The sequence below is a fragment of the Caretta caretta genome, chromosome 2 (assembly GCF_965140235.1).
Source record: "Caretta caretta isolate rCarCar2 chromosome 2, rCarCar1.hap1, whole genome shotgun sequence".
Taxonomy (NCBI): domain Eukaryota; kingdom Metazoa; phylum Chordata; order Testudines; family Cheloniidae; genus Caretta; species Caretta caretta.
Genome location: NC_134207.1, coordinates 269,703,097 through 269,726,898, shown reverse-complemented (window position 1 = coordinate 269,726,898; position 23,802 = coordinate 269,703,097). Strand labels below are relative to the sequence as shown.

Sequence of the window (23,802 nt, the reverse complement as noted above, 5' to 3'; positions counted from 1 at the left end):
CCGCTGGGGGAGCGCACTGGCCCCTACCGCAGAACCCGGGCCTCCTCCAGTCGAGGTAGACGAGCTCCTGGGCGCATTCGCGGGCATAGCTGGCAAAGGTGGCGCACACGGCCTCCCGCTGCCCGGCCCCCGTGCCCCCCTGCCAGCAGGACGCGGACATGCAGGCGTCGTAGAATCCGCCCGGGTCCACCTGCAGGGAGAGACGCCGCGTCAGCAAGCGCCGGGGTGGGGGGGGGGGGGGAGGGCTGCCCCGGCTGCTCCCAGGGGGTGGGTACCGCCGTTCCCCGACCTTGGAGTGGCACCGGCTGAAGGGGCTGGCCAGCAACTTCCGGCACACGGCCTCGGCCTCCTGCCTCACGGCGCTGGCCTCCGCATCGTCACAGCTGTCTCCCGCCTCCGCCACGTCTTGGCACGGGAGCTGCACCTGGGCAGAGCAGAACCCACGTCAGTGCCAGAGCACCCCCAGCCGTCAGCCCCGTGCCCCCAGAGCCGCACGGGGGAGCACCCCCAGCCGTCAGCCCGGAGCCCCCCAGAGCCGCACGGGGGAGCACCCCCAGCCGTCAGCCCGGCGCCCCCCAGAGCCGCACGGGGGAGCACCCCCAGCCGTCAGCCCGGCGCTCCCAGAGCCGCACGGGGGGGCACCTCCAGCCATCAGCCCGGCACCCCCCAGAGCCGCACGGGGGAGCACCCCCAGCCGTCAGCCCGGCGCTCCCAGAGCCGCACGGGGGAGCACCCCCAGCCGTCAGCCCGGCGCTCCCAGAGCCGCACAGGGGGAGCACCCCCAGTCGTCAGCCCGGCACCCCCCAGAGCCGCACGGGGGAGCACCCCCAGCCGTCAGCCCGGCGCTCCCAGAGCCTCACGGGGGGGCACCTCCAGCCGTCAGCCCTGCGCCCCCAGAGCCGCACAGGGGGAGCACCCCCAGCCGTCAGCCCGGAGCCCCCCAGAGCCGCACGGGGGAGCACCCCCACCTCACCCCATGCAGCCCCCGGGCGCTCCCCCTTCTGAGCACGCACTGCTCCTGTGCGGGAGAATCATCTCCACCAGCTGCCACCAACACCCCAGCTCCAGCTGCTCCCCGCAGGGTCAGGAATACGCTGCACGGGGGCGAAGGGCTCTGGGCACCAGCGCAGCCCCAGGGCGGTGTCACGCCTTCCCCCTCCCTCTGAGCCATGGGAGAGGACTGCAGCAGGGGCCCTCCCCACTACCTCTGGGCTGGCATCTGGGACCCTCCAGGAATTCCCGAAGCTGGCGGCGAACGTGGCCACATCCCCTCCTACACGCAGGAAGTCATCTGCAAGCAAAACAGGCGCTGGGGATGTGGGGAGAGGAAACCGCCCCTGCTGGCAGGTGGGGGCTGGGAAGGGGGACACCCCCCGCTGCCAGATCTCCAGCCTCAGCTCTCACTCCACGCTCACCAGCTCACGCCAGGAACAGGCCCTGGTGTCTGTTCCCTGCTCCGCCCCAGGGGAAAGGCATGGACAGTGGGAGGGCTTGTTCTGGGGGCACTGTCACCAAGACACAGGCAGGCCCAGGAGAGAAGAGCCCCTGGAGCGAGCTGGGGGCCCTCACCCAGCAGGACCGGAGGACGGCAGGTTGGATCCTGCTGCACCAGGGCAGGTGCCCCCGGCACGGGGATGCAGGAGGTGGGACTGTCCCATTCCCTAGCAGGTGGGAGTGCTGCGAGGGAGAGACGTTCCCAGCAGGGCTGGTGGAGATGAAGCTGTCTCGGGTCCCCAGGGCAGGGCGCTGTCGGCAGGGGGCCCGGCCCCACGCGGTGAGCAGGGCGGGTCGGGGGCAGAGCAGTGTCGGCAGGGGGCCCGGCCCCACGCGGTGAGCAGGGCGGGTGGGGGCAGAGCAGTGTCGGCAGGGGGCCCGGCCCCACGCGGTGAGCAGGGCGGGTTGGGGGCAGAGCCCTGTCAGCAGGGGGCCCAGCCCCACGCGGTGAGCAGGGCGGGTTGGGGGCAGAGCAGTGTCGGCAGGGGGCCCGGCCCCACGCGGTGAGCAGGGCGGGTCGGGGGCAGAGCAGTGTCGGCAGGGGGCCCGGCCCCACGCGGTGAGCAGGGCGGGTTGGGGGCAGAGTAGTGTCGGCAGGGGGCCCGGCCCCACGCGGTGAGCAGGGCGGGTGGGGGCAGAGCAGTGTCGGCAGGGGGCCCGGCCCCACGCGGTGAGCAGGGCGGGTTGGGGGCAGAGCCCTGTCAGCAGGGGGCCCAGCCCCACGCGGTGAGCAGGGCGGGTTGGGGGCAGAGCAGTGTCGGCAGGGGGCCCGGCACCACGCGGTGAGCAGGGCGGGTTGGGGGCAGAGCCCTGTCGGCAGGGGACCCGGCCCCACGCGGTGAGCAGGGCGGGTCGGGGGCAGAGCAGTGTCAGCAGGGGGCCCGGCCCCACGCGGTGACCAGGGCGGGTTGGGGGCAGAGCAGTGTCGGCAGGGGGCCCGGCACCACGTGGTGAGCAGGGCGGGTTGGGGGCAGAGCCCTGTCGGCAGGGGGCCCAGCCCCACGCGGTGAGCAGGGCGGGTTGGGGGCAGAGCCCTGTCGGCAGGGAACCCGGCCCCACGCGGTGAGCAGGGCGGGTTGGGGGCAGAGCCCTGTCGGCAGGGGGCCCGGCCCCACGCGGTGAGCAGGGCGGGTTGGGGGCAGAGCAGTGTCGGCAGGGGGCCCGGCACCACGCGGTGAGCAGGGCGGGTTGGGGGCAGAGCCCTGTCGGCAGGGGACCCGGCCCCACGCGGTGAGCAGGGCGGGTTGAGGGCAGAGCCCTGTCGGCAGGGGGCCCGGCCCCACGCGGTGAGCAGGGCGGGTTGGGGGCAGAGCCCTGTCGGCAGGGGACCCGGCCCCACGCGGTGAGCAGGGCGGGTTGGGGGCAGAGCCGTGTCGGCAGGGGGCCCGGCACCACGTGGTGAGCAGGGCGGGTTGGGGGCAGAGCACTGTCGGCAGGGGGCCCGGCACCACGCGGTGAGCAGGGCGGGTTGGGGGCAGAGCCCTGTCGGCAGGGGACCCGGCCCCACGCGGTGAGCAGGGCGGGTTGGGGGCAGAGCCCTGTCGGCAGGGGGCCCGGCCCCACGCGGTGAGCAGGGCGGGTTGGGGGCAGAGCAGTGTCGGCAGGGGGCCCGGCACCACGCGGTGAGCAGGGCGGGTTGGGGGCAGAGCCCTGTCGGCAGGGGACCCGGCCCCACGTGGTGAGCAGGGCGGGTCGGGGGCAGAGCAGTGTCGGCAGGGGGCCCGGCCCCACGCGGTGAGCAGGGCGGGTTGGGGGCAGAGCAGTGTCGGCAGGGGGCCAGGCCCCACGCGGTGAGCAGGGCGGGTTGGGGGCAGAGCACTGTCGGCAGGGGGCCCGGCACCACGCGGTGAGCAGGGCGGGTTGGGGGCAGAGCAGTGTCGGCAGGGGGCCCGGCCCCACGCGGTGAGCAGGGCGGGTTGGGGGCAGAGCCCTGTCGGCAGGGAACCCGGCCCCACGCGGTGAGCAGGGCGGGTCGGGGGCAGAGCCCTGTCGGCAGGGGACCCGGCCCCACGCGGTGAGCAGGGCGGGTCGGGGGCAGAGCAGTGTCGGCAGGGGGCCCGGCCCCACGCGGTGAGCAGGACGGGTTGGGGGCAGAGCAGTGTCGGCAGGGGGCCCGGCCCCACGCGGTGAGCAGGGCGGGTTGGGGGCAGAGCAGTGTCGGCAGGGGACCCGGCCCCACGCGGTGAGCAGGGCGGGTTGAGGGCAGAGCCCTGTCGGCAGGGGACCCGGCCCCACGCGGTGAGCAGGGCGGGTTGAGGGCAGAGCCCTGTCGGCAGGGGACCCGGCCCCACGCGGTGAGCAGGGCGGGTCGGGGGCAGAGCCCTGTCGGCAGGGGGCCCGGCCCCACGCGGTGAGCAGGGCGGGTTGGGGGCAGAGCCCTGTCGGCAGGGGACCCGGCCCCACGCGGTGAGCAGGGCGGGTCGGGGGCAGAGCAGTGTCGGCAGGGGGCCCGGCCCCACGCGGTGAGCAGGGCGGGTTGGGGGCAGAGCAGTGTCGGCAGGGGGCCCGGCCCCACGCGGTGAGCAGGGCGGGTTGGGGGCAGAGCAGTGTCGGCAGGGGGCCCGGCACCACGCGGTGAGCAGGGCGGGTCGGGGGCAGAGCAGTGTCGGCAGGGGACCCGGCCCCACGCGGTGAGCAGGGCGGGTCGGGGGCAGAGCAGTGTCGGCAGGGGGCCCGGCCCCACGCGGTGAGCAGGGCGGGTTGGGGGCAGAGCAGTGTCGGCAGGGGGCCCGGCCCCACGCGGTGAGCAGGGCGGGTTGGGGGCAGAGCAGTGTCGGCAGGGGGCCCGGCCCCACGCGGTGAGCAGGGCGGGTTGGGGGCAGAGCAGTGTCGGCAGGGGGCCCGGCCCCACGCGGTGAGCAAGGCGGGTTGCCCCCGCAGGGCTGTGCTCACCGGCAGAGTCGTCATTGTAGAGCCCGCAGAGCCCGCGCGTGGTGCCCCGCTGCTCCCCGCTGACCGTCACATACACCGTGTGGCGCCCGTCAGACTTGACCCGCACGCCCAGGCCGCTCTCCACGAAGACGAAGTCACCGAGCCACCGGACGCTGATCCCTGTGGAGGGAGAGCGGTGGGCAGCTCAGCAGAGCCACGTGCCCGGCTGCCAACCAGGGCCCAGAGAGACGGGCCGGGACTGAGCAACGGGCGCATGGGCTGCACGTCGGGGCCTCCCTGCCAGGGAGATGGATCCAGCAGTGGGATCGTCTCCAGGAGGGGCTGGGAGCCCCAGGCTGGGCTGGGCAGAGCCCTGGGTGACGGATTGTCGGCCTGCTCCCGCCTGGGCACGGCCTAGGTGCTCTGTGTGTCCCTTAATTCCACCCCATTCCTCCTAGCTCGCCCCTATGGCCCCAGCAGTCCCTCCCCGGGGCCCGTGCAGGCCGGTCCCAGGCTAGACCTCTCCTCCCACCAGCTCTGCCCAGGCGATGGGCATGGGTGGACCCAGTGGGTGTCAGGGGACCTAAGCACCAAGTGCCTGGAGACAAACAGGCCTGGGGAGACCCCAGGCAGCCCAGGACACGGGGACACCCCGCGGCTCTGCCAGGCAGATGGGCAGATCAGAAGCCCCTGTGTGCCGCGTGCTGGTCCTGTGGCTTTGCCCCACAGAGCTCTCTGTCCTCCTCACCGTCCTGCAGGAGCGGCTCCCCCTCCGGCACCACGACCCCGTTCACGGAGACGTTTCGGCCCCGAGCCACGACCAGGTCCAGCCCGAAGAGCATGCGCAGCACCTGCGGGGAAGGCAGGGCAGGGAGTGAGCGAGATGGCAGCTCAGGGGCCCGCGGAGCTAGAGGGGGGCGGCAGAACATGGCCCATGGCTTTAACAGCACGGGGGTGAGCCACTGGGACCTGCTTCCCCGGCCAGTGTGGAGTCTCCATCCCTTGCTGGCTCCCCTAGCAGACTGGCTACTTCCCCGAGAGACACTGTAGCCAGACACAAACCACAGGGCTCAAGCCAGGCAGAACTGGCTGAAGTTCACGGCCTGTGCCCTGGGAGGTCCTTCTGGCCCGAAGCTCTCCGGAGCAGCGGGGTAGGTGACCTCCACCGGCCCCTCCTCAGCCAGTCTGCCCCCTGGGCTCTCCCTGGCAGCCCCCTTCACACCCAGCCTGCTCTTGGTGTGTCTTTACCCCATCCTCTGGCTCGCTCTCTAGGACATTGCACTCCATATGATTTATGGAAATATGCTTATTAGGGTAAATATGATGCAACTGGAATATGCTTTCTGCAACAGGTCTCTTGTAAGGTATCGTAACAAAGGTTATAACCTACTGAATATATTCCTCCTATTTGTATGCATGTATCATTCTTGTATCTGAAGCTAGAAATATAAAGTATAACTCTGGGGTCCTACTGTAATTATGCAAAGTGTGGGCCATGGATGGTGGTTTGGAATCTTGATGGCCCCCACTGACTAGGACAATTGGCTGTCAGTGGCTCTGTTCACTTGCAGCCTCCCTGTGTTCCAGCCCAGGAAGAATGGACCATGTCACATGATGCTGGAATCCATCTTAAATCTGGTATTTTTCCATTTAGAAGGAGGGGTGGGGACCCAGAGAGAGAAAAGATTCCCACCTTGGGCCAAAGTTATAGAAGGGGGTGGAACAGAACAAAGGGGGTTGCCAGTCATGAGAAATCCCCTAGTTACCACCTGAGCTGGAACTAACAAGGACTGCACCAGGGGAAAGGATTGGGCCCAGACTAGGAAGGAGTCTAGTCTGTGGAAGGTTTCAGAGTAGCAGCCGTGTTAGTCTGTATCCACAAAAAGAAAAGGAGGACTTGTGGCACCTTAGAGACTAACCAATTTATTTGAGCATGAGCTATATAATGTCTTCTGCAGTTTCCACGGTATGCATCCGATGAAGTGAGCTGTAGCTCACGAAAGCTCATGTTCAAATAAATTGGTTAGTCTCTAGGGTGCCACGAGTCCTCCTTTTCTTTCAGTCTGTGAAAGAAGCTTATTGGAACATCTCTGGGGGTGAGATTTACCTGTATTCAGTTTCTTAATGTATTAGGCTTAGACTTGCGTGCTAGGTTTTATTTTGCTTGGTAACTTTGTTCTGTCTGTTATTACTTGACACCACTTAAATCCTACTTCTTATACTTAATAAAATCACTGTTGTTTGTTAATTAACCCAGAGTAAGTGATTAATACCTGGGGGAGCAAACAGCTGTGCATATCTCTCTCTCTCAGTGATATAGAGGGTGGACAATTTATGAGTTTACCCTGTATAAGCTTTATACAGAGTAAAACGGATTTATTTGGGGTTTGGATCGCATTGGGAGCTGGGTGTCTGGGTGCTGGAGACAGGGAACCTGCTGAGTGGTTTTCAGTTAAAGCCTGTAGCTTTGGGGCATGGACCAGACCTGGGTCTGTGTTGCGGCGTGTCTGGCTCAACAAGGCAGGGTTCTGGAGTCCCAGGCTGGCAGGGAAAACGGGCTCAGAGGTAACTTCAGTACATCAGGTGACAGTCCCAAAGGGGTCTCTGTGACCAAACCCGTCACACTCTCCCTTGCTCTTTTCTCACCCCCCTCTCCCTTTCTTCCTGTCTCCCCCCTCCCCCAACAACCAAGGCCCTGGCTGGTCGCGGAAGACCCCGGTGAGACCCCGTACCCGGTGGCAGTGTGATGGTGCACAGGTCCCGCTGCCCGAGATGTCCACGGCCCAGGTGCCATCGGAGGCAGCAGCTAGGCTGTAGGTGCAGTCCCCGTGGAAGTGGAAATGTTTCCCATCAAAGCTGCGGTAGTGGAAGCCGGCCCAGGTGACGCAGGTGGCAAAGAGGCGGTGGCGAGGCCTGGGCAGGCCCAGCAGGGCCGTGGAGGGCAAGGGCCGGAGGAGGAAGGGGGCCGGCAGGTCCCCTGCGGAAGAACAAGGGGACTGATCAGCTAGCGGGCACGTCACGGTCCGGTGACACCCACAGAACTCCAGAACCGGGACCTGCTGTGAGCCGCCGTGGGGGCGAGGAGAGGCAGCATGGGCTGGGAGGCACCCAGTAACTGGCCTCTGGGAGACCTGGCGTGGGGGGCTCCGACTCGCCCCCCTGGGAGGGTTAGTCAGAGCTCAGCTGCCCAGGGCTGGGCGATCGACCATGCCAGGGCCACCCTGGGGTCTCTCCTGAGGGTCGCGGCTGCCTGGGGGCGGGAGGGTCTCGCTCCTCAGCACCCCCGCGGCTGTGCCGGAGAGCACGATGCAGGGAGCACGGCATGCTGGGAGCTGCCATCTCCCGGGGCCGCGGCTCCATGGTGCTGCGGCGTGGGACTGGCTGGGTGGCCGGGGCGCTGCCCCAGGGGGAATGCAGCAGGGCTTGGCACTGGGAGCAGCACGCAGGGCAGTGCCCCTTGCCCCCGGAGCCAGCACTCGCCTGGCAGGGGCAGGGCGGAGCAGCTGAGGCAGACCTCGGAGGAGGTGTTCTTCCAGCTGCGGCCCCAGGGCCGCCCGCAGCACTCGGCCATGCTCAGCAGGGACAGGTTCCAGGTGCCCAGGCCGGCCTGGCACTGCCATGTAGAGAAGCAGAGTCCCAGGAAGCCCTCGCCTGGGAGAGAGCGACAGACACTGGTCAGGGGAGAACGAGGCCAGGCCCTGGGTCATGCTCCATCGGGGCCCCGCTGTGCCCCCAACGACCCCTGAGCCTTCCTACGTGTCCAAAGAACTCCGGTGGCCACAGAGACCTCAGAGCCCGCGGAAGCTCCCCCTGCCCGTGGCACCCGGCGTGGCCTCGGGACTCCCTTTGGGGGTGAGGCCGTGTGGACGGGGGCTAAACACAATGGCGTTGGCCTGGGCCCGTTCCCGAGGGTGCAGGGCAGCCCAATGTATGGCTCCCTAACCCTGAACCTGGCCCCCCGCCTGCCCCAACCCGACGCCCCGTGCCCGGCTCCCCCCGCAAACCCGGCCCCCGCCTGCCCCAGCCCGACGCCCCGTGCTCGGCTCCCCCCGCAAACCCGGCCCCCGCCTGCCCCAGCCCGACGCCCCGTGCTCGGCTCCCCCCACAAACCCGGCCCCCGCCTGCCCCAGCCTGACGCCCCGTGCTTGGCTCCCCCCACAAACCCGGCCCCCGCCTGCCCCAGCCCGACGTCCCGTGCCCGGCTCACCCCCGCCCCCCCAAACCCAGCCCCCGCCTGCCCCAGCCCAACACCCTGTGCCTGGCTCACCCCCGCCCTCCCAAACCCAGCCCCCGCCTGCCCCAGCCCGACACCCTGTGCCTGGCTCACCCCCGCCCTCCCAAACCCGGCCCCCACCTGCCCCAGCCCGACGCCCGGTGCCCGGCTCACCCCCGCCCTCCCAAACCCAGCCCCCGCCTGCCCCAGCCCGATGCCCTGGGCCTGGCTCCGGCAGGCTCCTCACCCTGGGTGCAGTGGGGCCCGCTCCAGCCCTCGCAGCAGGCTCTCACCGTGCGGTTCCACACCACGGGCCTCGTGTCCGGGGGCCTGCCGGGCAGGGGAGAGGCACAGTGATGGATGAGGGGACAGAGAGGGGTGGAGGCACAGACATGGGGGGCACAGGAAAGGGGCACAGAGAGGGGACGGGGGCACGGCGGGGTGGGGCACAGGGAGGGGGTGGGGGCACAGGGCAGGGGTGGGGGTACATAGAGCGGGAATGGGGGTACAGAAAGGAGATGGGGGGCAAGGACAGGGGTGGGGGTACACAGAGCGGGGATGGGGGCACAGAGAGGGGACGGGGGCACGGCGGGGATGGGGCACAGACATGGGGTGGGGGCACAGAGAGGGGATGGGGACATGGCGGGGTGGGGCACAGACATGGGATGGGGGCACAGAGAGGGCGGTGGCACAGAGAGGGGTCAAGTTGAGGGATTCACGCCTGGGCTGAATCTCCCTTGGTTCCCTGTTGGCCGCCCCGATCCCACCTCCCCCCAGCATCCCCTGCTCTGCCCCTGCTGGTGGCCCCGGCTTGGCCTGGATGCCCCCTGTGATGAAGTGGGACTGTTCTTAACGTTTCCTCTGAATCGTGTGGGGTGCCTCAGTTTCCCCAAGGCAGTTCTTAAGTCTCTAGGGGGTGGGGTAAGGGGGTATGATCGTTGCAGAGCCCTAGAGGGCAGGTGTGGGCAGGGGTCTGGACACAGAGAATGGCCGACACCCTGTTTCCTGGCAACTGATGGCCTGGGCCCTTCCCCCCTGCAAGGTGAGAGCTAAAGGGTTGGAGAACAAAGGAATCAGGTGGCCTCCTGGCCCCGGAAAGGGGAAAGCCCAGAGGAGGAGGGGCTGGAGGGAGTTTTCAGTTTGGGGTTGGCTGGAGACATGAAGTACAGACAGGGTTGTCTGGCTCACTGCCCCCCAAAATGGACGCAGCTGAGGGGTCCTGTTCTCTGCATCTACAAGCTCTGTGTTAGACCATGTTCCTGTCGTCTAATAAACCTTCTGTGTTCCCGGCTGGCTGAGAGTCCCGTCTGACTGCGAAGTTGGGGGGCAGGACCCTCTGGCTTCCCCAGGACCCCGCCTGGGTGGACTCGCTGGGGGAAGTGCACGGAGGGGCAGAGGAGGCTGAAGGCTCTGAGGTCAGACCCAGGAAGGTGGAAGCCGGGTGAGCTGTGTGTCCTGCAGACAGGCTGCTCACAGGAAGGCGACTGCCCCAGAGTCCTGCCTGGCTTCATGGGGAGCAGTTCCAGAGCATCGCCCAGGGACTCCGTGACACCCCCCCGCTCTCCCGGCCCACTCACTTGTAGATGTAGCACAGGGGGGCGGTGGGCCCGGCCTGGGCATGGAAGTGGGCAATGGCCTGGTCCCCACCGTAGGCCTGGCGCATCCTGTGCTGGTCGATGCGCCAGCCCGCCAGGTTGTACTGGTACACGTCCGGGCAGGGCACTGCCTGCTCGCGCCGGGGGCTCACCACCTCCTCCTCCGTCACCTGCTCCGTCCTCTCGCACCAGCGCCTGCAACCGCACCGGCATCCGCACGAGGAACGGGCCCAGCCCCCCCAACCGAGCCCTGGACCCAGCCCCCCCAACCGGAGCCCTGGACCCCCAAACCACAACCCTGGACCTCCAAACCGGAGCCCTGGACCCAGCCCCCCCCAACCGGAGCCCTGGACCCAGCTCCCCCCAACCGGAGCCCTGGACCCCCAAACCACAACCCTGGACCTCCAAAATGGAGCCCTGGACCCAGCTCCCCCCAACCAGAGCCCTGGACCCAGACCCCTAAACCAGGACGCTGGACCCAGCCTTTCCCACCCCTCCCCCCAGATTGCAATCCCGGCCCTGAACCGGCCAAGCCTGGCCAGGAGTCATAGAATCAGAGAATCATAGAATATCAGGGTTGGAAGGGACCCCAGAAGGTCATCTAGTCCAACCCCCCGCTCGAAGCAGGACCAATTCCCAGTTAAATCATCCCAGCCAGGAGTCCCAGCACCAAACCCTCAGCACTCGGATCCGGAGCCCCCCTGTGCAGCCCAGGCCTGTGCTGAGCCTGGCTCCCCCGTCCCAGCTGTGTGGGGATCTGGCTTCCCAGCCCTCTCCCACCCCCCCGCACTCTCACTGGAGTCACAAGGGGGAGGGCTGCCATGGGGTTACCGGACTGCCCGGCCCCTGCTCGAGCAGCGGAGGGTGAAGCCATGCGGGGGCTGTGAGGCATTGGGACTGGCTGGAGTTGGGGGGTGAGGAGCCCAGCCTAGGGGGAGAGTGGGGGCCCCTAAACTAACCCTTACCCTGCCCCCGGCACTGCCTCACCCCTCTGTCCTGAGGGATGCGAGTGGACTCAGGCTTTTCCCGTCCCCCCACTGACCCCAGCGCAGTGCGGACCTGCGGGGACCGGCCCGGGGACCACGGGCAGGCAGAGCGCAGAGCAGAGCCCTGTGGCTGCAGGGCCACCTGGGGGTTCACATCCCCACGCCCTGGGGCGCAGCTCTGCTCCCCTCCGTCCTGGGGCCCTCCTGGTGCAGGGCCTGGGGGGTAGGGGGTGCAACAGCTCCGGTAGGAGCCCGGGGCTGGATGCTCCTGGAAGAACCCAAAGCGGGAGACACGTCCTTACCCCTCAGACAGCGCCACCGTCACCCAGAGCGAGAGCCAGACCAGGGTCCCCATCAGCTCCCCGGTGGGAGGGCAAAGGCCCCGGCCCCGTGCTGTGCCCGGCATGGCCCGCAGCCAACCTCACCGTCGCCGAGTGCCGCCTGCCGAGACAGAAAGGCTCACCGGGAGCGGGGGGAGCTCAGACCTCCGCACTCTGCTAGGGCCAGCTGGGCCACTGTTCACAGCGAACCGTCCAGCCGAGACCCCCCCGAGCTCCACGGGGAGCGGCCCAGGGCTCTCCCGGAGCTCAGACCCCCCGAGCCAGGGCTGGGAGCGGCCCAGGGCTCTCCCGGAGCTCAGACCCCCCGAGCCAGGGCTGGGAGCGGCCCACGGCTCTCCCGGAGCTGAGACCCCCCAAGCCAGGGTTGGGAGTGGCCCACGGCTCTCCCGGAGCTGAGACCCCCCAAGCCAGGGTTGGGAGAGGCCCAGGGCTCTCCCGGGGGGTGTCAGACCCCCCGAGCCAGGGCTGGGAGCGGCCCACGGCTCTCCCGGAGCTCAGACCCCCCAAGCCAGGGTTGGGAGCGGCCCAGGGCTCTCCCGGGTGGGTTTGTTACTCCGGGTTGGTCCAGCCCTTCACACCAAGGCATTTCAGCACGGCCCGTCAGAGCTATTCTCGGCTATCCGTGGGGTGAGGCTGGTCACAGGAGTGTTTTGCTCCTTGACTGCAGCTGAGGCTTTTCCAAATGGAAGAAAGCACCAAAGAGCGGCCAGATGGCCAGCAAACCTTCGCCCCGCATGGCCACCGTTCGCCCCGCAGCCGCCGGGGGCGTTCACCTGCTGTGGCCGTTCTCACGACACAGACAGCCCCGCTCAGTAGGAGCAGGCGGGGGGAGCCCTACGGACCCCAGCGGTTCCCCTGGGGCTGGCTTTGCCCAGCGCTGGCGAGGGTCCCATGGGGGACGTCTGTGCACCAGCTGGGAGGTGCCAATCCCCGGGGGTCAGAGGCGCTCGCTGGGCTGGAGCGAGAGAGCTAAGAACAGCCGCGTGGAGCGGCGGCACGGTAAGGGGTCAGGCCAGCCGCCCCGCCTGACCCCGTGGGCACGTACTCGAGCAGAGCTAGCATGGGAGCCCGCCCAAGCTGGGAATCACACGCCCACACCAGCGTGTGCAGCGTGCTCACACGCATGTCTCAGCCAGCCAGCTAGCACCTTGATCCCGCACCTCGCTGCCCATCGCAGAGCTGCCCCCTCCACCGGGCCCCAAGGTGTGACAGGGGTCAGCCCCCCTTTACTGCGGGAGGCCCAGACTGGCACAGTCCCCGCTGGCTCCCACCCAGCAGTGGAGAATATTCCCCTCCCTAGAGGGGCTCCAGACTGGGACTTTCCCTGACAGCACAGCATGGGATATGGAAACATTGGCTTTTCTAGAGACACCAGATATAGTTGTGACGAAGCGGGACTGGTCTTAATGTTTTCTCTGAATATTGTGGGGGTGCCTCAGTTTCCCCTATCCAGTTCTTAAGTATCTAGGGGGTGGGATAAGGGTGTATGATCATTGCAGAGCCCTAGAGGGCAGGTGTGGGCAGGGGTCTGGACACAGAGAATGGCCGACACCCTGTTTCCTGGCAACTGATGGCCTGGCCCTCCCCGCCTGCAAGGTGAGAGCTAAAGGGTTGGAGAACAAAGGGATCCGGTGACCTCCTGGCCCAGGAAAGGGACAAAGCCTAGAGAAGGGGGGGCTGGAGGGAGTTTCAGTTTGGGGCTGGCTGGGGACATGGAGTGAAGGGCAGACATGGTTGTCTGGCTCACTGCCCCCCAAAATGGACCCAGCTGAGGGGTCCCATTCTCTGCACCTGCAAGCTCTGTGTTAGACCATGTTCCTGTCGTCTAATAAACCTTCTGTTTTACTGGCTGGCTGAGAGTCCCGTCTGACTGCGGAGCTGGGGGGCAGGACCCTCTGGCTTCCCCAGGACCCCGCCTGGGCGGACTCGCTGTGGGAAGCGCACGGAGGGGCAGAGGAGGCTGAATGCTCCGAGGTCAGACCCAGGAAGGTAGAAGCCGGGTGAGCTGTGTGTCCTGCAGACAGGCTGCTCCCAGAAAGGAGACTTCCCCAGAGTCCTGCCTGGCTTCGTAAGGAGCAGTTCCAGAGCATCGCCCCAGGACTCCGTGACAATAGTTAACCTTTGGAACCCACTGCCACAAGATTGTTCTGAAGCCAAGAGCTTTGGTGGGTTCAAAGAAGGATTTGACTAGACACTCATGTGAATAACATCCACAGCTATGTTAGATAGCACAAGAATTTAGAAAGGCTAGAAACCCTCCTGCCAACCCCTAACTGCTATGGGGAGGCAGCTTCATCTAGGGGCTGGCTAGTTCAGTACTGTCCGCCACACGGTGTTTTGCAGCTTCCTCTGACCAGCGGTCCGAGACAGGCAGATCCCTCTGCTCTGCCCCACGCTCATACCGGGGTAGGAAGTACACTGGATGCCCACAGCCACGCTGGGCAGGATGAGAGTGGGGGCTGCAGCGTGGGGATCTTGCACACCTCGCTTCAGAGGCTTTGGGGTGGGAGCTGGGCAGGAGTCTCCCCGGGATTTTCCACCCTTAACTGCTCCGAGCCCGCAGGACCCTCGCGCACCTGAAACCCCCTTACCTGAGTCTCCTGGAGTCCCAAAGCCCCAGCGCTCTCGCCTGGGTCTGCCTTCCCCGCAGCAGCTCCCTGCACCTAGGGCCACATCTCTGGGTGGCTCTTCCCTTCTGGACTGGGGCAGCAGCAGCCCGGAGGGAGGGCTTTATATCCTGTCCGTTTAACCGGACTCGGAGCCATCGCAGGAGCCTGGATTGGAGAATTCCCCGGGAAACACAGCTGCTGCGGCGTGGATTCGCTCTGCCCACTCAGACGGAAACCCCCCACCCCCACCTTCCCCTCGGCCACAGGGGGCCGGGGTCTTTCCAGCCCACACTTCACAGGACACACTTGGGGGGATGAGCCAAGGCCTGGCCGGCGGGTACGGAGCCCTGTGCGCTGCGTGTCTCTGGGCAGGGGGCATCTGAACTCACTGGTGACGGCCGGCCGGGAGCTGCCTAAAGAGTGTGACCCCCGAGGGGGGAGGGAACGGTCCAGGGGAGCTCCAGGGGGAACAGAAACGAGGAATGGGATGGCCTGAGCCCCCAGAGTGATCCCAGCCAACTGTCTCCAGGGTGGGATGGGGGCCCCGTGCGTGACAGTCACCGGGCGCGGCCCCAGGGAAGGGTGCAGGGACCAGCCATGCCCTGGGCTTGGCAGAGGAGCCAGCTGGACCTAGGCCGTTCTCCCGTCGCTAACGGCTCCAGTTCTCCCTGCTCGTGGCCTGCAGCCTCCCTGGGCCTCAGCTGTAACCTGCCATGGCCACAGGTCCTGGGCTATGTGGGCCACAGAGACTACGAGTCCCAGCATGCAAAGCTGCACCTCGGTAGCTTCTGAGCGAGGGGCCTGGGGCCCAGCCAGGATAACAAGAGCCCGTTGCAATTAGCGTGTGTGGAGCAGGGGACACGTGCACAACCCCCTTTGCAAACAGGGAGCTCCCCAGCCCCCGGGGAAGTACAGGGGTCCCACCTCCCACTTAGGGAAATCAAGGCACAGGAGGGCAGAGACTCCGCCAAGGTCACACAGTGATCAGCCACCTGCCAACAGGACACCCAGTGCCCTATTCTACCTACCAGAGCCCACTCCCTTCCCAGGACCACAGAGAGAACCCAGGTGTCCTGACGCCCAGCCCCTATTCCAACCCCCAGAGCCCACTCTCTTCCTGGGAGCATGGAGAGAACCCAGGAGTCCTGACGCCCAGCCCCTATTCTACCCACCAGATCCCACTCCCTTCCTGGCACCACAGAGAGCACCCAGGGGTCCTGGGACCCAGCCCCCTATTCTAACCACCAGACAGAGCTGCTTCCCAGGGAAGGACACCCCTGGGGGCTTTGGGGAGGCGGGCAGGCCCCTGAAAGCAGAGCTCTGTGCCACCTCCCCCCTCGTGGGCAGGGTGGGGGAGCAGCAGCTGGGAGGGCCGGTGCTGGCGTGCGGGCTCTCCAGGATGTTGCCTGCCCAGAACAGGGGCTCGTGTGTGTAACTAGGATGTGGCCTGGGGATTTCCCAGCTGCTGGGCTGGAATCTCGGCCCCCGCTGGCTTCCCCTTCAGCCGCCCGTCCCAGACCCGGATCTGCCTTATCCTCACGTCCTGGGCTCTGGCTCATCCCCACAAAGAATGTACGAGGCCAGAGCAGGGCTTTGCCCCCCTGCAGCCCCCTCACTCAGTGAAGGGAAGGGAGAGGGTCAGACTTCTGGGGCAGGGGGAGAGGGTAAGGACAGAATCAAAGCACAGTGAGTGCCTCCAGGCAGACCAAGCTCACCACGCCCCCAGGCAGGGTCTGGGTCGCACAGGGCTCACCCCAGAAGGGACGGCTCCCCAGAAAAGTACTGCTCTGGTAAGATCCCTCAGTGCCGGCCACCAGCCGCGGACTAGTCCAGAGTTGGGCTCCCACCCACAGCTCTGCTGCCGCCCCTCAATCCTGGGCTCCCCCAGGAGCTCCCCGAGGGGCTGGCTAGCCCAGATTTGCCCCCATCTTCCTCTTCAGCAGCTAGTCCTGGCCCTAGCAGGAGATGGGACATTGAGCTGGGCAGAGGCCAGGCCAGCTCCAGTCCGGCAGCATCTAGTAAGTAATTCCCTCCTGGGGGCAGTCTCCCTAGTGTCCACCCAGGCCCCATCCTCAGTGCCTGGCGTATTAGCTGAGACTGGAAGCAATTCAGGACAGGGAGAGACTGCAAAGCACCAGGCGCTGCTAGGGCCCTGCAGAGAGATGTGTCTGCTCCTTGCCCTGCCTGAGTAGTCTCCGTATAGCCCTGTGTAGCCCTATTAACTGGGGAGCATATGGGTCCCCCAACCCTGCTCACCTCCCCGTGTCTTCCCACAGCCTAGCCCCCTTCCTGCCTCTCCGCAGTCTGTCCCTCCCCATCATCCCGGGGCGGCTGGGCATGGTTGTATTCTCTCCCACTGCCTAGCGACCCGCCAGGGCCTGATTCTCAGTAAGGCCCCTCTGGGCGCGTTCAGTGGGTTGACGTGGCTTGCTGAGACCCCCTGGCATCCCCGCCAGCCTCCCAGGGGGTGCAGAACTGCCTTCAGGGCCCTGCGCTGGTCCTGCTTCCAGCCCTAGGGTGGCCTCCTCCCAGATGGAGGCAAACGGGCTACTTGCCACCCCACACCAACAAAACCTGGCTGCTGTCCCCCCTCCCCCCGCTGCCAAAACCTGGCTGCCAGCTGTCACGGAGTCCCTGGGCGATGCTCTGGAACTGCTCCCCATGAAGCCAGTCAGGACTCTGGGGTAGTCGCCTTTCTGTGAGCAGACTGTCTTCAGGACACACAGCTCACACAGCTTCCACCTTCCTGGGTCTGACCTCGGAGCATTCAGCATCCTCTGCCTCTCCGTGTGCTTCCCCCAGCGAGTCCGCTCAGGCGGTGCTCCTGGGGAAGCCAGAGGGTCCTGCACCCCAACTTCGCAGTCAGACGTGACTCTCAGCCAGCCAGTAAAACAGAAGGTTTATTAGACGACAGGAACATGGTCTAAAACAGAGCTTGCAGGTGCAGAGAACGGGACCCCTCAGCTGGGTCCATTCTGGGGGGCAGTGAGCCAGATAACCACGTCTGCACTTCACTCCATGTCCCAGCCAGCCCCAAACTGAAACCCCCTCCAGCCCCTCCTCCTCTGGGCTTTGTTCCTTTCCTGGGCCAGGAGGTCACCTGATTCCTTTGTTCTCCAACCCTTTAGCTCTCACCTTGCAGGGGGGGGAAGGGCCCAGGCCATTAGTTGCCAGGAAACAGGGTGTCGGCCATTCTCTGTGTCCAGACCCCTGCACACACCTGCCCTCTAGGGCTCTGCAATGATCATACACCCTTACCCCACCCCCTAGATACTTAAGAACTGCCTAGGGGAAACTGAGGCACCCCCACACTATTCAGAGGAAACATTAAGAATAGTCCCACTTCGTCACACCAGCCATCCCCACCCCAACCAAAAACCAGCCGCCTGCCACCCCCACCCCCGGCAAAACCCGGCCGCCGGCCACCCAAACACACATGGCAGTCTGTGCATTTTTACATTCTTTCATCACTTTCCTTACTCTGTCCCGGCACGGCGTGGCAGGCCAAGCTGTGGGGCGGTGACCCGAGGGAACCAAGCCAGCCCAGGAAATCTGCTAACCAGCCAGGCTGCTTAAATCCAGCCAGGTGGCAACTTTGGGCAGGCGATGGGCAGAAGGAGGTGGGTGAGATGCAGAGAGGGCAAGTGGCTGGAGCACGCTACACTCTGGCTATTCTCTGCTTCCCAGGGCCCAGCCATGGCTGATAACTTTCACTCACCCCTCACAATGCAAAGGCGGGCAAACGGTTGCTGTGATTTGTTGTCTGCGTTGCAGCAGCACCCAGAGGTCCCACTCGCAGATTGGGCCCCGTGGTGCGGGGGCTGCACACCCCCCTACGGCCCAGCATTGCCAGCTCTCACGCTGCTATCAGGGGGCTCACTCTCTGTCAGGGGGCTCACTCTCGGCTCGTTGGGAGTTTTTTTAAGGGTTCTCGTGAATTTCTGATTTCTGCTTTCACCTCCCCAAGTCTGGCCCTTCCCCAAAATGGCAGCAGAAGCCACAGACGGCCCTCAGCACCGCTGGGCACCACGTGTCACGGAGTCCCTGGGCGATGCTCTGGAACTGCTCCCCATGAAGCCAGTCAGAACTCTGGGGCAGTCGCCTTCCTGTGAGCAGCCTGTCTTCAGGACACACAGCTCACCCGGCTTCCACCTTCCTGGGTCTGACCTCGGAGCATTCAGCCTCCTCTGCCCCTCCGTGCGCGTCCCACAGCGAGTCCGCCCAGGCGGGGTCCTGGGGAAGCCAGAGAGTCCTGTCCCCCAACTCCGCAGTCAGACGGGACTCTCAGCCAGCCAGTAACACAGAGGTTTATTAGACGACAGGAACATGGTCTAACACAGAGCTTGTAGGTGCAGAGAACAGGACCCCTCAGCTGCGTCCATTTTGGGGGGCAGTGAGCCAGACAACCCTGTCTGTACTTCATGTCTCCAGCCAGCCCCAAACTGAAACTCCCTCCAGCCCCTCCTCCTCTGGGCTTTATCCCTTTCCCGGGCCAGGAGGTCACCTGATTCCTTTATTCTCCAACCTTTTAGCTCTCACCTTGCAGGGGAGAAGGGCCCAGGCCATCAGTTGCCAGGAAACAGGGTGTTGGCCATTCTCTGTGTTCAGACCCCTGCACACACCTGCCCTCTAGGGCTCTGCAATAATCATACACCCTTACCCCACCCCCTAGATACTTAAGAACTGCACAGGGGAAACTGAGGCACCCCCACACGATTCAGAGGAAACATTAAGAACAGTCCCACTTCGTCACATCTCTCACCCCTTCGAGATTGAACTGAGCGGGGTCACTTTAGCCGGTGACCTAGGGAAGTTCGAAGCCACCAGTGTTCCCATGGATGCCCCAGCATCTCTCCCATTCCTTGGTAGGAGTTACACCAGGCCCTTCCAGTTTCGCGCCCTCCCTTAGGTTGGGGGTGGTCGATAGCACTCGCAGGCCGCATGTCGGAAGGTTTATGTGGCCCGTGCCCTTTGGCCACCCCAAAACCCCAGGGGGTCAAACTGGGAGTGGGTCTTCTCCCCAACAAGCTGGCCAAACACAGCCACTTGGTTATAGGACTGTTTAACTTTCTTAACTGCTTTCACTCCATCTGAGATCTTCTCGAAGCTATCCACACTGGATCTTTCAATAGGAAAGTCAGTGGATCCATTCACAACAGAACATTTCTGGCTGTTAGGAACTGAAACTTTCTTGATTAAATCACTTTCACACCCTTCAGTTGCAGTAAACTGCTTGCAAAGACTCCATGAGGATTCCTTTCCCTAGGGGCTTTTCTATGCAACAATTCACCCCTCACAGAAATTCTGCTCTTACCCTCTTCACTGAGGGCTTGCTCTAGAGGAACACTTTCCTGAGCAACAACAGACTCTTTCTGGGTCTCCCTTACATCCACAATTACCTCTGGCCCATCCGGCGGATTCCTACACAATCCCCTTTCAGGCAAACTTACAGACTTCCTAGATAAAAGGCTAAAGCATTCTCCTTCCCTTTGCCACACACAAGTTCAGGAATCTTTTCCTTCTTGCTACAGGTTTCCACACCCTCAGTAGGTAACAGGATCAAATCACCTTTCTGCTCTCCTTGTGCCCTGGCTAGGATCTCACCCTGATTAGACAGAGTTGCGACACCCTTTCCCAACAACACACTAGCAACAGGCAAAATACAAGCACCAGAATTGTCTGGCCTCTGGGATTTTACATAGACACTAACTGGATGCGACCTAGTTACAGGGCCATTCTCCCGAGCAGACACAAACTTAGGACCCTTCCCTTCCTGTGCTTTAGCTGAATCCAGAACCAGCTCTGAGACAACTGCACGACCCTCAACCATCACAGGCTGAAAGGCCCCTTCTGTCTGCTCCACAGACAAAGAAGAGCCGGACACACTGTCACGGAGTCCCTGGGCGATGCTCTGGAACTGCTCCCCATGAAGCCAGTCAGGACTCTGGGGCAGTCGCCTTTCTGTGAGCAGCCTGTCTTCAGGACACGCAGCTCACACAGCTTCCACCTTCCTGGGTCTGACCTCGGAGCATTCAGCATCCTCTGCCCCTCCGTGCGCTTCCCACAGCGAGTCCGCTCAGGCGGGGCTCCTGGGGAAGCCAGAGGGTCCTGCACCCCAACTTCGCAGTCAGACGTGACTCTCAGCCAGCCAGTAAAACAGAAGGTTTATTAGACGACAGGAACATGGTCTAAAACAGAGCTTGCAGGTGCAGAGAACGGGACCCCTCAGCTGGGTCCATTTTGGGGGGCAGTGAGCCAGACAACCACGTCTGCACTTCACTCCATGTCCCAGCCAGCCCCAAACTGAAAACCCCTCCAGCCCCTCCTCCTCTGGGCTTTGTTCCTTTCCCGGGCCAGTGGTCACCTGATTCCTTTGTTCTCCAACCCTTCAGCTCTCACCTTGCAGGGGGGGAAGGGCCCAGGCCATCAGTTGCCAGGAAACAGGGTGTCGGCCATTCTCTGTGTCCAGATCCCTGCACACACCTGCCCTCTAGGGCTCTGCAATGATCATACACCCTTACCCCACCACCTAGATACTTAAGAACTGCATAGGGGAAACTGAGGCACCCCCACACTATTCAGAGGAAACATTAAGAACAGGCCCACTTCGTCACACACACTTTCTCCTTTCCCGGACACACAGCTTGGGATCTCATTCCCCTGGTCCCAGCACACAAGGCTGGTCACAGACAACTGCTTGGAGATCAGAGTAGCTCCTTCCATAGGCAAGTCAATACCCCTGACAGAAAGGAGCACATTTCCTTCCCTGTCACAATTCTCCACCCAGCTAACAGGTAAGGGCCAGGGACACTCATCTTCCACCCTCCTCGCCTTCCCACACTGCTGACTAGACAAAGCCATCAGCTCACAAGGCTGCCTAGGCTCATCCAGACTTTCCTTACCAAGCACCTTGCCACTCCCCACAGATCCCTTGCCCTGCCTGTGTCTCCCCACACTCAGCTGGGGTCTCAGCTCCCACTGTGCTCAGCGCTGCCCTTGCTGTCCCAGTGGGGGTAGGCAGCGAGCTCGCTGCTTTCCTCACAGCATCAGAGCCAGCGTGAGCCCCCTGAGCCCCCCTCTCTGGTGTGCAAGGGGAGCGGGGAGCCCCATTGGTCTGGTTACAGGCAGGCAGGTAGCCTGAGCCTAGCCGCTCCTCCCTTCTGCTTGCCAGGTCATCTGCATTTTCACTGACCATTTCCCTCTCCACTGATTGGTTCCCTGGATTCAAATTCAAGCAGGAGAGTGAGTTTGTGTGTGTATGGAGGTGGGGGGTGGTGGTGAGAGAACCTGGATTTGTGCTGGAAATGGCCCACCTTGATTATCATGCACATTGTAGGGAGAGTGGTCACTTTGGATGAGCTATTACCAGCAGGATAGTGAGTTTATGTGTGTGGTTTTTGGAGTGGGGGTGAGGGGGTGAGAGAACCTGGATTTGTGCAGGAAATGGCCCACCTTGATTATCATACACATTGTGTAGAGATTTCAGAGTAGCAGCCGTGTTAGTCTGTATTCGCAAAAAGAAAAGGAGGACTTGTGGCACCTTAGAGACTAACCAATTTATTTGAGCATGAGCTTTCGTGAGCGACAGCTTACTTCATCGGATGCATACTGTGGAAACTGTAGTCTCTAAGGTGCCACAAGTACTCCTTTTCTTATTGTGTAGAGAGTGGTCACTTTGGATGGGCTATTACCAGCAGGAGAGTGAGTTTGTTTGTGGGGGGGTGGAGGGTGAGAAAACCTGGATTTGTGCTGGAAATGGCCCAACTTGATGATCACTTTAGATAAGCTATTACCAGCAGGACAGTGGGGTGGGAGGAGGTATTGTTTCATATTCGCTGTGTGTATATAAAGTCTGCTGCAGTTTCCACGGTATGCATCCGATGAAGTGAGCTGTAGCTCACGAAAGCTCATTCTCAAATAAATTGGTTAGTCTCTAAGGTGCCACAAGTCCTCCTTTTCTTTTTGCAAACCCTTGGCAGTTACCGGAGCAAGGCCTGGATCCTGTCCCAAAGAGACACAGTCACCCCACAACAGGGTCTCGCAGCTGGTGTCCTGGAGCACCCCAATGGCCAGCCAGCCCGACCCCTCCTGGGTCTGCACAGGGATCTGGGCCATAGGCAGGGCGAGGGGCTTCGTCCCTGGGACCCTCACCCAGCTCATACAACCCCTCAGCATCTGAGGCTGCACCACCCGGGGCCTGACACCAGTTCTCTCTGTCCCAGGATCTCGCCACCCCAGGAATGTCTCCCCATTGACCATCACCTTCCGCTCCCACTGGAGGTCCGAGGGGCCTGGCCCCAGGAAACTCCACACAGACATATAGGTTGGGGTCAGGAGCGGGAGCCCGTCCACCTCCCCACCCATTGGGCTGATGGAGTCTATGGCCTTGGGACCCAGCAAGGGAGCTAGACACCGAGGCTTTTCCGTAGGGTCCCCCTGGTTCAAATCGCCAGCCTGCTCAAAGGCAGTGAGGTGGGCATCCACATCCCCCCCCTTAACCAGGGGCAGCAATTTAGTCTTGAGGTTCCCTGCGGAACTGGCCCCCTGGGGTCTATCCCCACTCACCCAGGGGGGTCCCCCATGCCTCTCCGCCCCACCACCGCCAGTTCATGCTGCTGCTGCTGCTTCTGCAGCTCTTTCTCGGGCTCTTGCTGTCTCTCACAGTCCTCTTGCTCTCTCGGACTCAGCTCCAATCCCGTCCGTCTCCGATCCCCGGATGGGGAACCCAATCGTGAAGACCCCCATCTGGTCGGGGACAGGAGTCTTGGGGATGCCTGGCTCCCACTCCAGCTGCTCCCAGATCCTGCTATAGCTCCATCTGGGGTCAGGAATCTGTTCCTTAGAGCGGTCATCCTCCTCCAGCTTTACAATTAACTGTGCTTTGGTGAACTTTCCAATGCTCAACCCTCTCTTTCTGCACAGGGTTACAATGTCCTTCTTAAGGAGACGGTGACAGACCATCACTCCGCTCTTCCCAAGTTGTTGTGGACTCACAGGCCTGTGTGCTCTCAGCTCCCCACGGTTTCCAGGGAGAACCCCTAGTGTGCCAGTCCTTCTCGAGGTCACCACCTCTTTGCCAGAGTTGAGCAGCAGACTCCTCCGCCCCTGGGACCACTCGCTGCAGTGCCCCGGGGGACCCTGTTACTGCAAAAGTCCTTTTCTGTGGTCACACAATCCTAGGGGTTAACCGCCCCCTGAAACCGTCTCTCTCTGAATCTTCAGCACGCCTAGTCCCCGTCAATCCCCCTTCGTTTTACTGCTCCCCAGTCACTTACTGCAGGAAGCGCCGTCCATGGGGTGCAGTAGATCCCACCTCTACCACCAGTTGTCACAGAGTCCCTGGGCGATGCTCTGGAACTGCTCCCCATGAAGCCAGTCAGGACTCTGGGGCAGTCGCCTTCCTGTGAGCAGCCTGTCTGCAAGACACACAGCTCACCCAGCTTCCACCTTCTTGGGTCTGACCTCAGAGCATTCAGTATCCTCTGACCCTCCGTGCTTTTCCCACAGCGAGTCCACTCAGGCGGGGTCCTGGGGAAGCCAGAGGGTCCTGCCCCCCAACTTCATAGTCAGACGTGACTCTCAGCCAGCCAGTAAAACAGAAGGTTTATTAGACGACAGGAACTGACGATGACATTGTCTAACACAGAGCTTGTAGGGCAGAGAACCGGACCCCTCAGCTGGGTCCATTTTGGG

At 63.6% G+C, this 23,802-nt stretch overlaps 1 protein-coding gene across 1 annotated transcript in view; it reads right to left on the bottom strand.

Annotated features, from left to right (window-relative positions):
• LOC125633067 (SCO-spondin-like) overlaps nucleotides 1-23,476 on the bottom strand; it is a 154,114-nt gene extending 130,638 nt beyond the window's left edge. The window contains exons 1-11 of the mRNA XM_075124759.1: nucleotides 22,675-23,476; nucleotides 11,462-11,600; nucleotides 10,156-10,368; nucleotides 8,826-8,908; nucleotides 7,846-8,016; nucleotides 7,098-7,342; nucleotides 5,114-5,216; nucleotides 4,387-4,545; nucleotides 1,206-1,291; nucleotides 290-424; nucleotides 28-190 (exon numbers count right to left, since the gene is read on the bottom strand). Of these exons, the coding sequence (XP_074980860.1) occupies nucleotides 28-190; nucleotides 290-424; nucleotides 1,206-1,291; nucleotides 4,387-4,545; nucleotides 5,114-5,216; nucleotides 7,098-7,342; nucleotides 7,846-8,016; nucleotides 8,826-8,908; nucleotides 10,156-10,368; nucleotides 11,462-11,565 (1,462 nt within the window). The 5' untranslated portion in view covers nucleotides 11,566-11,600; nucleotides 22,675-23,476. The remainder of the gene's footprint in view (nucleotides 1-27; nucleotides 191-289; nucleotides 425-1,205; nucleotides 1,292-4,386; nucleotides 4,546-5,113; nucleotides 5,217-7,097; nucleotides 7,343-7,845; nucleotides 8,017-8,825; nucleotides 8,909-10,155; nucleotides 10,369-11,461; nucleotides 11,601-22,674) is intronic.
• Between the last annotated feature and the right edge of the window lie 326 nt (nucleotides 23,477-23,802).